At 59.2% G+C, this 16,673-nt stretch overlaps 1 protein-coding gene across 1 annotated transcript; it reads right to left on the reverse strand.

The window, feature by feature from the left end:
- Positions 1-1,120: 1,120 nt before the first annotated feature.
- EPHA2 (EPH receptor A2) lies at positions 1,121-15,686 on the reverse strand. Its single transcript, XM_075172553.1, is given in 18 exon segments — positions 1,121-2,491; positions 3,990-4,145; positions 5,913-6,106; positions 6,211-6,360; positions 6,443-6,652; positions 6,774-6,835; positions 7,620-7,802; positions 7,891-8,016; positions 8,102-8,157; positions 8,262-8,361; positions 8,461-8,620; positions 8,732-8,856; positions 8,934-9,266; positions 9,365-9,520; positions 10,467-11,130; positions 11,952-12,019; positions 15,516-15,609; positions 15,612-15,686. Coding segments are annotated over 18 exon segments (3,018 nt in total). The 3' UTR covers positions 1,121-2,385.
- Between the last annotated feature and the right edge of the window lie 987 nt (positions 15,687-16,673).

Raw genomic sequence — 16,673 nt, forward strand, 5'->3', positions numbered from 1 at the left:
TATCACCTCAGTGGGGTGAGGGGACCATGGGGAGGGGGACCACAGCACCCATGGAGGGTGCTCGGTTGGGACCACAGCACCCATATCACCCATGGAGGGTTCTCAGTGGGGTAAGGGGACCACAGCACCCATGGAGGGTGCTCAGTTGGGACCACAGCACCCATATCACCTCAGTGGGGTGAGGGGACCATGGGGAGGAGGACCACAGCACCCATGGAGGGTCCTCAGTGGGGTGAGGGTGCTTGTAGGGTGATGGGACCAGAGCACCCATGGAGGGTGCTCAGTTGGGACCACAGCACCCATATCATCTCAGTGGGGTGAGAAGACCATGGGGAGGGGGACCAGGGCACCCATGGAGGGTGCTCAGTTGGGACCACAGCACCCATATCATCTCAGTGGGGTGAGAAGACCATGGGGAGGGGGACCAGAGCACCCATGGAGGGTGCTCAGTGGGGTGAGGGTGCTCTGGTCCCCCTCCCCATGGTCCCCTTACCCCACTGAGAACCAGAGCACCCATGGGGGGTGCATGGGGAGCACAGCACCCATAACACTCATGGTGGGTGCTCAGTGGGGTAAGCTGGACCATGGGGAGGGGGACCACAGCACCCATGGAGGGTGCTCAGTTGGGACCACAGCACCCATGTCATCTCAGTGGGGTGAGGGGACCATGGGGAGGGGGACCAGGGCACCCATGGAGGGTGCTCGGTTGGGACCACAGCACCCATGTCACTTGAGGAGGATGCTCAGGGGGGGCGTGGGGACTCCGCAGCACCCGCAGCACCCATGGGTGATGCCCCCATCCCTGGCCATCATGCCACGCCCGCTCCCGTGGGGATTAGAATGGGAGTTTCACCGAAACCGAGTGAGGCACGGGGGGGGGGGCACCCCAAAGGGCTCACTCGCCCCGTGCCTCAGTTTCCCCACTGCCCATATCCGGCCCCGCCGTAGGCAAACAGAGATAAGGCGCTGCCGGGTGCCGCCGTGCACCCAAATCCGGTGCCTCCCCCCCCTCCCCAGCTGCTCCCCGGGCGCTGCCGGACTTTGAGCCGGCACCGAGGGCGGCGCAGGGCTGAGACCGGCAAACTCGTGACACACATGGGGCACCCACAGGCCCGAACGCCCTAAAACAGGGTGAAAACCACCCAAACGGTGGCTTTTGCAGCAAGATGCTGATTCCCCCCCCCCACCCCAAACCCTTCATTGCTTTTTTTTTTTTATGGTTTTGGACAAAAAAACACCCCTTTTCCCGGCTTTTTTTCCACCCGGTGATTTGCAGGCACCGGGCAGCCGGCCCCGCTGCCGCCGCGGGGGGGTTGGGGTTGGGGTTGGGGTTGGGGTTGGGTTCGGGGGAGGGAAAAAAAGCCAAATTCCTCCTGCGGGCATTGCGGAGGAAAAGAGACCTCAATGGGAAACGCTCCTCGAGCCGCGTGCAACCCCTTAAAACCCTTAAAACCCCTTAAAAAAACCCTTAAAAGCCCCTTAAAACCCCCTTAAAACCCCCCTTAAAAACCCACTTAAAAAAAAAAGTTAAAAAAACCTTAAAACCCCTTAAAAAATCCTTTAAACCCCCTTAAAAATCCTTTAAAACCCCTTAAAAACACCCTTAAAACCCCCTCAACCCAGCGGGAAAAGCCCCCCCCCATCCCTCTTTGCCCCCCCAAATTCCCGCGATCTCTGCAAGCCAGTGGGAAACGCCGATATTATAGAAAAAAAAAAAAAAGCACATTTTTATTTGCATCAAAATCCCACGAAAATCCCCCAAACCCCTGAAAATCCGTGAAAAAAAAAAGGCAAAGGGGGGGAAAAAAAACAAAAAGGGAACCGGGTTGTTTTTGGTTTTTTTTTTTTTTTTTTTTAAATTTTCCCCCTTTTTGCTCTCCTGAATCTGACACGACCTTTGCTTCCTCACAATAAATATACAAAAATAGAATAAATTAGGTTAAAAAATAAAAGGAAAAGGTAACACTGGCAGATCAGCGTTAAAGGGGGAAAAAAAAAAAAAAAACAAACCAAAACACCCAAAAACCCGGCGGGAGAGGAATAAATAGGGAGGAAAAAAGCAAAAATAAGTCAGTTTTGGGGCTGAGCCCTTTTTTTTCTTTCCTTGAAATGTCAAAAAAAAAAGAGGAACCCCCCCAACCCCACCTCCCCCAGCCCCAAATGAGCTTGAAATTTAATTTTCTTTTTTTTTTTTTTTTTGGGGGGGGGGGGGGGCTGGGGGCGACACCCGTTTCATCCCCAAACCCCGGGGAGAGTATTAATAATAATACTATTAAAAAAAAACCTTAATAATAATAGAAATAATAAATAAACCCCTCGGGGAGGGGGGGGAGGGGGGGTCTTCATTTGGTTGCTTTCAAGTATTTCGGGGGGCGCAGGGGGGGGTTACATGGGGCCCCCCCCGGCGCCGACCTGCTCCTGCAGCCCCAGCAGGCTGTAGGCGATGCGCTTCTGGTGCCCTGGCAAACGCACCCCGATTTTCTTGATATCGCTGGAAATAAGGGGGGGGGGGGGGGGGAGAAAATAAATTAAAAAAAAAAAAAAGGGTTATTGGGGTGGAAAGAGCCTGAAAAGGGTCCGGGTGGGGGAGGGGGTTTGGGGGTGGGGGCGTCCCCTGGGGTGGATCCAGCTGGGTTTTGGGGGACCCGTCACTGTGCCCCCCCCCGCCCCGGGCCATTCCCGGGGGACAGGCAGCCGGACACGGCTCATCCCGACCTCTCCGGCCGGATCCTGACCGGGGAACGTTTAATTTTATCCCGTCCCTCGGGCCAGCCACGCCAACGCCACGGAAGCGGTTTCCTTTCCCAGCACATCCCTGTCCCCGTGGGAGGGGACAGTGTGGGGACAGGAGGGGGACACCAAGGGGACACACCATGGGGACGGTGTGGGGACACAGCGTGGGGACACCACGGGGACAGTATGAGGATGGTATGGGGACACCAAGGGGACACACCATGGGGACACCATGGGGACACAGCGTGGGGACACCATGGGGACAGCATGGGGACACCATGGGGACAGCATGGGGACAGCATGGGGGGACAGCATGGGGATGGTATGGGGACACCATGGGGACACACCATGGGGACATCATGGGGACAGTATGAGGACGGTATGGGGACACCATGGGGACAGCATGGGGGGACAGCATGGGGACAGCATGGGGACACCATGGGGACACCATGGGGACACCATGGGGGGACAGCATGGGGACGGTATAGGGACACCATGGGGACAGCATGGGGGGACATCCTGGGGATGGTGGGGGGACATCATGGGGACGGAATGGGGACAGCATGGGGACACACCATAGGGAGACACCATGGGGACACCATGGGGGGGACAGCATGGGGATGGTATGGGGATACCAAGGGGCAGCATGGGGACACTATGGGGACACCATGGGGTCACACCATGGAGATGGTATGGGGATAGCATGGGGATGGTATGGGGATACCAAGGGGCAGCATGGGGACACTATGGGGACACCATGGGGTCACACCATGGAGATGGTATGGGGATGGTATGGGGACAGCATGGGGATGGTATGGGGATACCAAGGGGCAGCATGGGGACACTATGGGGACACCATGGGGACACACCATGGAGATGGTATGGGGACACAGCATAGAGACACAATGGGGACAGTGTGAGGACACCAAGGGGACACACCATGGGGACAGCATGGGGACGGTATGGGGACACCATGGGGGGATGGCATGGGGATACCAAGGGGACAGCATGGGGACAGCATGGGGACACGGCATGGGGACACGGCATGGGGACACACCACGGGGACACCATGGGGACACCATGGGGACACACCATGGGGACACACCATGGGGACACACCATGGGGACACCAAGGGGACGCACCATGGGGACACCATGGAGACGCACCAAGGGGACACACCATGGGGACACCAAGGGGACGCACCACGGGGACACCAAGGGGACGGCATGGGGACACCAAGGGGGACACGGACTCACTCGCTGGTCATCTGCAGGACCTTCTCGATGGTGCTGTAGCCCGAGGCCATGAAGTGCTCCGTGTACTGGGGCATCCTGATGGACTCCAGCCACTCGGGCACGGAGCGGAAGGGGACGCCCTCCGAGCCGCTGGTGCTGGGCAGGCGGATGGAGATCCTGGGGGGGCGGGGGGTGAGAAACGGGGCGGGAAGGGGGCGTGCAAACATGGTGCGGAAATGGGAGGGTGCAAAAAACGATGCAGAAATGGAGGGATGCAAAAAAGATGCGAAAATGGAAGGATGCAAAAAAAGGATGCAGAAATTGAAAGATGCAAAAAAAAAAAAAAAGCAGAAATGGACGGATGCAAAAAAAAAAAGCAAAAATGGAAAGATGCAAAAAATAATGCAGAAATGGAAGGATGCAGAAAACAATGTGAAAATGGAAGGATGCAAAAAAAAAATGCAAAAATGGAAGGGTGGAAAAAACGATGCAGAAATGGAAGGGTGCAAAAAATGATGTAAAAATGGTAGGATGCAAAAAATGATGCAGAAATTGAAAGATGCAAAAAATAATGCAGAAATGGATGGATGTAAAAAAATGCAAAAATGGAAGGATGCAAAAAACAATGCAAAAAAGGAAAGATGCAAAAAGTAATGCAGAAATGGAAGGATGCAAAAAATCATGCAAAAATTAAGAGAGGCAAAAAACTAACGCACAAATGCAAAAAAGCAACACCAAAATGTAAAGATGCGGCGATACGTGAAACAATGCCCCAACGCAAAGATGTGAAAAGTAACAGCAAAAGCGCAATGCAAAACAGAATGCAGGAAAGCAAAAATAAAACGCAAATAGCGCGAAAAAAGCGAGAGGTGATGCGAAAGTGCCCAGATGCAAAAAAGAACCCAGAAATGTGAAGATGCAGAGAGTAATGCAAAAAGTGGAAATGCAAAAAATAAGGCAAGAATGCTAAAAGGCAAGAAACAATGCGAAAATGCCAAAGGGAAAAGAAAAAGCTAAAACGCACAGATGCAAAGAAGCAGAAAAGAACGCAAGAATGGAAAACTGCAAAACCAATTAAAAAATGCAAAGATGTAGAAAAGAATGCAAGAATATAAAATGGCAAAATCAATTTAAAAAAGCACAGATGCAAAGAATGCAGAGACACGAGAAGCAATGTAAGAATGCAAAGCTGCAAAAAAGCGCAAGAACGCAAAGACGTGAGAAGCAACGTGCGAATGCAAAGCTGCAAAACCCATGCAAAAATGCAAAGACGCCAAAAGGAGCGCAGGAATGGCAAGATGCAAAAGAGCGTGCAAGAACGCAAAGGCGCAAGAATGCAAAGATGCAAAACGCAATGCAAGAATGCAGAGATGCAAAAAAGAGTGCCAGAATGCAAAGACGCAAAGAGCAATGCAAGAATGCAGAGGCGCAAAGAGCAATGCAATAATGCAAAGATGAAAAAGAATGCAAGAACGCAGAGACGCAAAAAGCAATGCAAGAATGCAGAGACACAGAAAGCAACGCAAGAATGCAGATATGCGAAAAGCAATCCAATAATGCAAAGATGAAAAAGAATGCAAGAACGCAGAGACGCAAAAAGCAATGCAAGAATGCAGAGACACAGAACGCAATGCAAGAATGCACATATGCAAAAAGCAGTGCAATAATGCAAAGATGAAGAATGCAAGAACGCAGAGATGCCAAAAAGAGCGCAAGAACGCAGAGACGCAAACCCCAACACAAAACCGCAGAGACGCAAAAAGCGAGGCGAGAAGGCCAAGATGCAGAAAGGCGCGCGAGACTGCAAACACGGATGCAAAAAACCGCACCGGTGCGAACACGCAAAGGCGCACGAGGGCACGCAAGAGCGCGATACTGCAAATTGCCCCCCCCTTTCCTTGCCCCCCCCACCCTCGGCCCCCCCCAGCTCTCGCCGCAGCTCACCGGGGGTCGAAGTCCGCCAACGCCTTGAGGGACTCGGGGGCGCGGATGAGTTTGTCGAGGATGCTGACGACGTCGGCGAACTTGGGGCGCCGGCTGCGCTCCTGCTGCCAGCATTGCATCATCAGCTGGTAGATGGCGGAGGGACAATCCAGGGGGGCGGGGAGGCGGAAGCCCTCGTTGATGGCCTTCATCACCTACGAGGAGGAGGAGGTTGAGCGGTGCTCCCCACCCCCCAAAAAAGCTGTCCGTTTGCACGAACACCCCCAAAAATGGGCGTTGGGGGAGGGTGGATGGTCACCTCGTGGTTTGAGAGCTCCCAGTACGGGCGCTCGCCGTAGGACATCACCTCCCACATGACGATGCCGTAGCTCCAGACGTCGCTGGCGGAGGTGAACTTGCGGTAGGAGATGGCTTCGGGCGCCGTCCAACGGATGGGGATCTTCCCACCCTGCCGCAACATCAGGGATCAACCCTGCACCCCAAAAAACCCCCTCCACCGCGGCCAACCACCCCACCTTGGTGGCACTTACGCTGGTGGTGTAGGTGGCTTCAGGGTCATCTTCCAACACCCTTGAAAGCCCAAAATCGGACACCTTGCACACCAGGTTGCTGTTCACCAAGATGTTGCGGGCGGCCAGATCCCGGTGGACGTAATTCATGTTGGCCAAGTACTTCATGCCGGCGGCGATGCCCCTCAACATCCCCACCAGCTGGATGACACCAAATTCCCCCTCTTTTTCCTGGGAAAAGGGGAAAATCCGACCTCAAATCCAGCTCTCGTCCCACCTCCCGTTGGTGGTTCCACCACCCGGTAGCCCTTGCCCCGGGGGGTGGGGGACGTTGCCACCACGCTTCACCTACCCGCAGGAATTTATCCAGCGCGCCGTTCTCCATGTACTCCGTGATGATCATGAAGGGTTTGTCTGTCCAAAAAAAGATCCCCAAACGGGTCAAAAAAACCCCAAACAGGCCCCCCAAAAAAACCCACCCCCCCCCAAAACAAACAAAAAAACCCCAACAAAAACCCCAAAACTTCCCAAGCCTCCCCAAAACCCAAAAAATCTCCAACCCCCCAAAACAAAAAAAACCCCACCCCCCCAAAAAAAAGCAAACCCAAAAACCCCACCCTCCCAAACCCACCCCCCAAAACAACAACAACAAAAAAACCAAAAAACCCCAGCCCCCCCAAATCACCCACCCCCCAAAACCCCCAAAAAACCCCAACACCTCCTAAGCCTCCCCAAAACCCAAAAAATCTCCAACCCCCCAAAACAAAAAAAACCCACCCCCCCAAAAAAAAGCAAAACCAAAAACCCCACCCTCCCAAACCCACCCCCCAAAACAACAACAACAAAAAACCCCCAAAAAACCCCAGCCCCCCCAAATCACCCACCCCCCAAAACCCCCAAAATCCCCAACAAAACCCTCAAAACCTCCCAGCCCCCCAAAAAACAAAAAAATCCCCACCCCCTCAAAACCAAAACCCCCCAAAAAACCTAACCCCCCCAAACCCAAAATAACCCCCCCAAAATCCCCAACAAAACTCCAACCCCCCCCAAAAAAACCCAACACCCCCCACCCAAACCCCCCCCAAAAACCCACCCCACCCCCCCCATGGTGGCTCAAACCACCCTATTTTTATAGAACCTTTTTTTGGGGTGTTTTGCAGGGAAATTGGGGGGGGGGTTTGGGGGCACACACACTCACACTTGGAGACGACCCCTTCCAGGCGGATGATGTTGTGGTGGCAGAACTGGCCCATGATGGTGGCTTCGCTCAAGAAGTCCACCCGTTGCTTCTCCGTGTAGCCCACCTTCAAGGTCTTGATGGCCACCGGCACCTCCTTCTTACCACGCTTCAGGGTGCCCTTGTAGACCTCCCCAAATTCACCTGCTCGGAGGAAGGGGGGACATTTAACCCCTCACCCTGGTCCAACTTTGGGGTGTCTTCGGGGTGACGAAGCCACCTGAGAACCTACCGGCACCGATGACCTTCTGGCGGGTGATGGAGGATGGAGGGATCTCGGTGGTGAACTTGAGCATGGCTTGGTTGGGGTCTTCGTAGGTGTGCGGGTCAACGTAGGTCTTGAGGGGCTTCAGCTGGTCTGTGGGGTGGTGGTGGTGGGGGGGTGATCAGCACCCATGTCACCCCCCACCCATCCCCATTGATGCCACCATCCCATTGCTCACCTGACTTGGAGAAGTAGACGTCCTCAGCGGACTGGCGTGGCCGTGACCTCCTCCTCCTGCGGAAAAGCAGCGTTTTGCCCCAAAAAATCATCCCTCGCCCATCTTTGGTGGTGGAAAAATGGTATTTTGGGGCTTTTGGGGGTTTTTTTAATCTCCTTACCTCCGGAGGACGTAGAGGAGAGCGGCCAAGAGGAGGAGGACGAAGACGACACCGGCGACGGAGCCGCTGATGACGGCGGCAGATGCCATGGCCTCGGGACCTGCGGGGCCGATTCAGGGAGGTGTTTTGGGGTGAACCATGCCCCCCCCCCGAACCCCCCACCCCAAAATTCTGCCTCCCCCCCCTCCTTGGTCCTCACCCTCGGGCAGGGTCTCGAACTCGTGCTGGGGGCTGTAGGCGCCGTGGCCGTCCGGGGTGAGCGCCTGGACCCGCACCACGTAGGCGGTGGCAGGGGACAACTTGGGGAGGGTGACGGAGGTGCCCTCGCAGCGCAGCACCGAGTAGCTGTTCTCGTCCACCTGGAGACATGGGTGGGGGTGACATGGGTGGGGGGGTGACATGGGTGGGGGGGTGACATGGGTGGGGGGGGGGGTGACATGGGTTTGGAGGTGGTGGGCCACGGGACGGACCTTCTTGCTGTAGGTGACCTCGTACTTCCAGACCCGACTCTGCTGCCGCGGTGGCACCGTCCAGGAGAGGACCAAGCTGGTGGCCGTCCGTCCATCCAGGCTGACTGATGTCACCCGGGGTGGCTCTGCCGTGAGGACAGGGATGTCACGGAGGTGTCCCCACAGCGGAGAGAAGGTGTGGGAGATGCTGGTGGTCCCTTACCCGTCTGGTTGACGCTGATGGTGGTGGTGGCCACGCTACGGTGGTGGCTGTAGGGTGACACCCCGTTCCGGGCTTCGACGGTGAAGGTGTAGTTGACGTGTGGTTCCAGGTCGGTGACGGTGACCCCCGTCCCCGTCAACCCCTGGGGGGGCCGCGAATAGCGGACCCCCCCGTCGCAGGGACGGCACTCCCCGCTCTCCGGCCAGCACTGCTCGCAGGTGACGCTGTAGGTGACGTCCCCACGGCCACCCGGGTCGGCAGGGGGGGACCAACGTAGCTGCACCGTGGCCCCCAGCCCCACGGCCGTGACGCCTTGGGGGGGCGAGGGGGGACCTGGGTGGGGGAGGGACACAGAGAGCAGAAAGGAGGGTCAGGGGGAGGGATGGCCGCACCGTGCCTCAGTTTCCCCACCCCCCAAAAAGGTCACTTACGGGTGCAGGGGTCGGCGGGGGGGTCGGCGGGGGCGCGGAAGAAGCCGTCCTGGCAGGGGCAGGCAGCGGCGGCGGCGGGGGAGGGCAGGGTGTGGGGCGGGCAGGGCCGGCAGCCGCTCGGGGACACCGCGGCCTTGAAGGAGCCGGGGGGACAAGCTGGGGGGGGGGACACAATGACACCGGTGAGACCCCAAACCCCCCCTCCCCGCCCAACAGCATCCTCACCCAGGTGGGTTTTGGGGGGGGGGCATCACCCTCCCGAGCACCCAGAGTGGGGATTTTAGGGTATTTCCCCTTATTTTGCAGCTTCTTTATTATGGGGACCCCCCCCCCCCAGCTCACCCCCCTCCCAGCTGAGCCCTGTCGCACTCGCCGCACTAGTGATGCTCAGGGGCGAGGATGAGGTCACCGCCTCATTTCTCCGTACCCCAGAGCGCCCAGATTCGGGGTTTTAGGGTATTTTGCCTTATTTTGCAGCTTCTTTATTATTTGTGCCCCACGGAGAGAACGGGACCCCCCCAACCCCCCCATCTCCTGGCTGAGCCCTGCCGCGCTCGCTGCACCAGTGACGCTCAAGGCTGAGGATCCAGGATGGGGGAGTTTTGGGGCCAACACTTCATTTCCCTGCACCCTGGAGCTCCCAGATTTGCCATTTTGGGGTATTTCACCTTATTTGCAGCTTCTATTACTACTGGGACACCCCCCCCCCCCCCCAGCTGAGCCCTGCCGCGCTCGCTGCACCAGTGACTCTCAAGGCTGAGGATCCAGGATGGGGGAGTTTTGGGGCCAACACCTCATTTCCCTGCACCCTGGAGCTCCCAGATTCGCCATTTTGGGGTATTTCACCTTATTTGCAGCTTCTATTACTATTGGGGACCCCCCCCCCCAGCTGAGCCCTGCCGCACTCGCTGCACCAGTGACGCTCAAGGCTGAGGATCCAGGACGGGGGGTTTTGAAGCCAACACCTCATTTCTCCACCCCTCCCCACCTTCTATCCCCTGGCATGCACCGAGCTGGGGCGTCCTCAGCCCCCCAAATCCCCCCAACCACAGCTTCCCCCCCCCCCCCCAACCCAATTTACCCCCCCCCCCCAAAACGCTACCTCGGCATCTCTCCCCCGCTGTCTCGTAGCCGGCCCGGCACAGGCACTCCCCGATGGGCACCAACCACTCGCCGTCGGCGTTGCAATGCAGCGCCGGAGCTTGCTCGGCCACCGCCTCCTCCACGCACGTTCCCCGCACCTCGGCCAAGGTCTGCGAGTCGACGCCGGCCACCGTTTCGGGAAAGCGAGCCATACCCCGCAAAACAGCCGGGCACCTCTTGTAATAAATCCGTACGGAAAGCAAGGCCACGCAAGCTCCCAAATCCTGGAAAGCCAAGTAGAAACCTTTTCGCCGGAGAGGTCCCACCGATCGAACTTCAACGTTGAGTTTAACATTCCGGGAAGCAAAATCATCCTGGACGGTGATTTCATCCGGAGCGATGGTGTCGATCTTCTTGAATTGTCTTTTTTGGAAGTTGGTGCCGTAATCCACGTCGGATTCGGCGTAGTAGAGGTTGAAGGTCTCCTTGCAGGAGCCGCCGCCGGCGGTGGGGAAGCTGTTGCAGTCGCGGACGGTGAATTGGAGTTCGATGAAGATGCGTTGGGCCACCCCGCGGTAGATCCAGTTGGTGCGTAGCCAGTTCTCCTGCTCGCCCTCCAGCACGTTGCACACCGAGTAGATGTAGATCAAGGAGTCGTTCAGCACGTGCTGCTGCAGGTCCCACTGCCCCCCCGAGAGAGAGAAACGGGGGCTATGGGGGGGAAACTGAGGCAGGGTGGGCCCTGCCCCTGGGACCCATGGATGCATTTGTCCTCATCCCCATGGAGGTCCCTGTCTTCATCTCCATGGGTGTCCCCATCACCATGGAGGTCCCCATGGATGTCCCCGTCTTCAATCCCATGGAGGTCCTCATCCCCATGGAGGTCCCCATGGAGGTCCCTGCCTCCAACCCCATGGAGGTCCCCATCCCCATGGAGGTCCCCACAGATGTCCCCGTCTCCAACCCCATGGAGGTTCCCATCCCCATGGAGGTCCCCATGGAGGTCCCCGTCTCCAACCCCATGGAGGTCCCCATCCCCATGGAGGTCCGCATGGATGTCCCCGTCTCCAACCCCATGGAGGTCCCCATCCCCATGGAGGTCCGCATGGATGTCCCCGTCTCCAACCCCATGGAGGTCCTCATCCCCATGGAGGTCCCGGTCCTTGTCTCCATGGAGGTCCCTATCTCCATGGAGGTCCCCATCCCTGGTCCCCATGGATGCCCCGGTCCCCATCCCCATGGGTGCCCCCATCCCCATTCAGGTCCCCACCCCCATGGAGTTCCGCATGGATGTCCCCATCCCCATCCTCAATGATGTCCCTGTCTCCATGGGTGTCCCCAGCCCCAGTCCCCATGGATGCCCCTGTCCCCATCCCCATGGGTGTCCCCATCCCCAAGGTTGCCTCCATCCCCATCCCCATGAAAGCCCCCATCCCCACTCCCGTCCCCAATGATCTCCCTGTCCCCATGGAAGCCCCCGTCCCCGGGGTCCCCGGGTGCTCACCCCTTTGCCGTAGGGCTGGGTGAGCCAGCCCAGCTCGCCCTGCGCCTTGGCGAAGTCCAGCAGGACCACTGTGGGGAGAGGAGAGGGGACGTTAGCGGGGCGGGCGCGAAGCCTGGGAGATGCCACCAGGACCCATGGATGGCCCCAGGACGTGCAGATGCCACCAATAGACCCAGATGCCTCTGGGAGCTGTGGATGTTCCCGGGACCCATGGAGGTCCCCAGGACCCACGGATGTCCCCAGGACCCACGGATGTCTCTAGGACCCACGGATGTCCCTAGGACCCACGGATGTCCCCCAGCACCCATAGAGGACCCACAGATGTCCTTGGGACCCATGTGTATATCCCTGGGACCCACGAATGTCCCCAGTCCCCGCAGACGTCCCCATGACCCGTGGATGTCCCCAGGACCTGCAAACACCCCTGGGACCCATAGATGCCCCTCGGACCCCCATGAGAAGATCCTCAGGGACCCCCCAAAAAAAGGGGAAACCGAGGCAGAGCTCTGCACCGTGCCGAGGCCGGGCAGACCTGCTGTGGCACGCCGGCCGCCCCGGCGAGGGCGGTGGCCAGATCCAGCGCCCGGGAGAGGAAGAGGAGGCCGCCGAGGGCCGGGAGGGAAGCGCTGACGGGTGCCCCCCCCCCTCCTCGGTGAATCACCCCCCAGGAATGCGCCCGGACGCCTGGGTTCACGCCGGCGGGATGGGTCCCAACGGGGTGGGGGAGTTTCAGGGACGGATGTGTCCCACCCCCCCCGTGCTGAGAACGGGTGAACTCGTGACATGCCCCAAGAGGGTAAAGTCTGGGCCGGGGGGGGGGGAACCCCAAGAACCTGGTTGAGGGGACACACGTGGCTCTGTCGTCCCCCCGCACCGTGCCCGGGCCAGGAAGGATGCCGGGGCGGATATCCCGGCTTTCCTGCGGCTGGAAATCCCCCCGCACGCCTCCGGAGAGCGGAAAGCCGGCGGGAGGCTGGCGCATGAGCTGAGCTGGAGGGTTCTCTGCAGGGGGTCCCCCCCCAGCCCCCCCCGGGGCCGTGGCGGGGGTGAGTCACGAGAGAAACCCGGGGCTGTGGCTGTTGAGTCAAGGGGTGCAGCACCCAAGGGCGCACCCACACCCGGGGCCACTGGTGCTGGTGGCACCTCCAGTGCCATCACCATCGGCATCTGCACCCCCATCCCCAATGCCACCTGCACCCCCTCTGCCACCGCTGTTGCCATCTGCATCGCCATCGTCATCATCATCATCTCCATTGCCATCATCAACACGGCCACGGCCATCACCATGGCCATCACCACCTCCAGCGCCACCATCACCATGGCCATCACCACCGCCGTGGCCATCACCACCTCCAGTGCCACCATCACCATGGCCATCACCACCGCCATGGCCATCACCACCTCCAGCGCCACCATCACCATGGCCTTCACCACCGCCATGGCCATCACCACCTCCAGCGCCACCACCACCATGGCCATCACCACCACCATGGCCATCACCACCTCCAGCCCCTACACCACTCTCACCTTCCACCACACCTGCGTTGCCACCTCCACCCCCATCTCCCACCACCACCCCTGCCTGCGTCTGCACCACCACCCCATGACCACCTGCAGCCCCTGCACCGCGGCTGTCGCTGTCCCCCCCTGCATCGGCACTGCTGTTGCCATCACCATCGTCATTATCATCATCATCACCATGACCATGGCCATCATCACCATCACCGTGACCATCACCCCCCCACCACTGCGCTCCACATCCCGGTCCCATCCCCAGCTGCATCCTTGCCCCTGTCCCCAGCTGCATTTTCATCCCCATCCCCGTCCTGTCCCCATCTCAATCCCATCCCAATCCCGTCCCCATCCCAATCCCAGTCCTGTCCCCATTCCAATCCCAATCCCATCCCAATCCTGTCCCCATCCCAATCCCAGTCCCATCCCAATCCCGTCCCCATCCCAATCCCAGTCCCATCCCAATCCCAGTCCCATCCAGTCCCCATCCCAATCCCAGTCCTGTCCCCATCCCAACCCCAGTCCCATCTCAATCCCATCCCAATCCCGACCCCATCCTGTCCCCATCCCAATCTTAATTTGAATCCCAATCCCAAAATGAGTCCAATCCCCTCCCCTCCCATGCCCATTCCCATCCCAGTCCCAATCCGAATCCAAATCCCAATCTGAATCTCAATCCCAATCCCAATCCCAGTCCCATCCCATCCCATTCCATTCACCCCCCCCGGACTCCACCCCCCCCCCCCCGCCCAAGGGACACCCCAAACCTCGGGGCGGGCGGTGCAGGATCCGGCCGGGGCACCCAGCACCCCCCACCCCCACCTTCCCACCGGATTTCGCCCTTTCCAAGCGATGGGAAGCAAAACCCCCCCCCAACCCCCCCCCAGATCCTGCTGCTCTCCCAACACTTTCCCCTTTTTTGCACTTTTTTGCCCCAAAACCCCCCGCCATCCCCAGGGATCCCTCCCGGGAATCGGCACCTCGGGAACGCGCCCCAGATCCCGCAGCCGCGTCGGGGCGGTTGGGGGTCCCCCCCCGCCGCCTTCCCCCCAGCGCTTCAAAACTCCTCTTTTTAGGGTTTTTTACCCCATTTTTCTTTCTTAGGGGGGGAATTTTCCACCCCAACCCCCCCCCCCGGGCTCCCATTTATTTGCGTTGGGGGCCGGATCCTTCCGTCTTTCCCTCGAAAAGCGACGGATTAAACCCTTCGGACTTTTTAGAAACATCAATTTTACATCATTACATAGATCTTTTTTAAAAAGTGACTTTTCTCCTTTCTTTTTTTTTTTTTTTACCCTAAACCCCTCAAATTGAGCCCAAAAATCCCGCCGGGGAAGGGGGGGGGGGGAGGCCGGGACGCTCCTTGTTTTTCCCAGCACTTTTTGGGGTTTTCCTGACATTGTTTTCCAGCTCTCCGGGCCGGATCCTGCCCGGCCCATCGCCGGCCATGGGAAAAGCTCTATTTTAGGGTGATTTTCCCCTTTTTTGGGTGTTGTATTTTCTTTTTTTTTTTTTTTTTTTAATTCCCTCCCCCCTGACCGCTCTGTCGGACTTTTTTGGGGGGCACCCAGCAGGACGCGGCCCCGGTGCGCGAGCCGGCCGCTCTGCTTGGGAAAAGTTGCCCAAAACTCTTGGGTTTTCCCCCATTTTAGTTTTTTCTCCCCCTTATTTTAGCTCCCCCGCCCCCCATTTCAGGTCCCCCCCTCCATTTTGGCTCCCCCCCCCCAATTTTAGCTTTTCTCCCCCCCTTTTTTAACTCCCTCCCCCTCCATTTTAGCTCTTTCCCCCCCAAACCCCGCTCCGGCAGCCGGGAATTCACCGCCGCACCCATGGGTGCCCTTTGGGGGAGGGGGGCGCACCCCCCCATCACCCTTTATTTTTGGGGGGGGTTCCCCCAGCCCCCCCTAACCTCTCAGCCCCCCAAACCGCCCCAGCTTACCCCAAAACCACTCCACCCCTTTGGGTGCGCACCCAGCACCCACCCCCCCACCCAGCACCCCAATAAGTGGGTTTTGGGGTGCTCCCCCCCCCCAAAAAAAGCGTGGAGCTCACCTTCCTCGGCTGCCAGGGGGGTGAAGGCGGTGAGGAAGAGGAGGGTGAAGGCTGGGGGGGTGCCCGCCATGGCGGGGGGGGGTTTGGGGGCGCCCGGGGTGCACCCCACAACCGGCGGCACCCAGCGCTGTGGGGCGTGTGGGGCTGAGCACCCCGCTCCTGTTCATTCATGTCCCGAGTGATGTCACTCGGCCACGCCCGCTCTTAAAGGGACAGGAGCTGCTCCCAGTACCCACCAGTATGGGACTGGGAGGGCCCGAGCCTGAGAAGTGGGTAAGTGGGGTGTGTGTGTGTGTCTGGGACCCCCCCAAGGGGGAGCACACCCGTGGCGGGGGTTTTGGGGTTGGGGGGGGGGGGTGCGCGTGGGTCCGGATCCGGCCCGTGGTGCTGGGTGCGGATCCGGCCCGCAGCACCGTGTCCCCCCCCCCCAGCTCCGGCCCCGAAGGGGTTAAAGCCCCCCCCCGCCAGCCCCCTCCCCTTTCATTCATGAAGCGGCGTGGGAAGGGAGCGGGGAGGGCGGCAGCCAATGGCGGCAAGGGGGCGGGGCCAGGCGGCTACTACCGGCTCCTCCCCCCGCCCACCGGTTAGGTGCGGGGGGGTCACTCGGGGTGCGGGCTGTCCGTCTGTCCGTCCCCCCGAGCCTCCCCCGGACAGCGGGGGGGGGGGGCTGGTTTGGGGGTGCGCTGCCCGGGCCCCCCTTTCCCGCTTCCTCTGGGCCGGAAAGAGGCCGGACCAGAAATCGGCTTTTTCCGGCCTAAAAAGAATGCCGGTTTTCTGCCACGCTGGGGAGGGGGGGGGTCGGTTCGGGGGGGGGGGGCTGGATCGGGCCCCAGCACCCGCCAGCACCCCAAATCCTGCATCACTCATAGCACCCCAAATCCCGCAGCGCCCCCATCACCCCGCGGCACCCCAAATCCTCAGCACCCCCCAGCACCCCATGATCCCACAGCACCCCAAATCCCCCAGCACCCATAGCACCCCCATCCCCATCACCCCAAATGCCCCCAGCACCCCTATCCCCATGATCCCGCAACACCCCAAATCCTGCATCATCCATAGCACCCCCATTGCCATCACCCCAAAGCACCCCAAATCCCCCAGCATCTGCAGCACCCCAAATCCCCCAGCACCCCCCAGCACCCCAAATCCCCTAGTACC

The sequence above is a fragment of the Calonectris borealis genome, chromosome 23 (genome assembly GCF_964195595.1).
Source record: "Calonectris borealis chromosome 23, bCalBor7.hap1.2, whole genome shotgun sequence".
Classification (NCBI taxonomy): domain Eukaryota; kingdom Metazoa; phylum Chordata; class Aves; order Procellariiformes; family Procellariidae; genus Calonectris; species Calonectris borealis.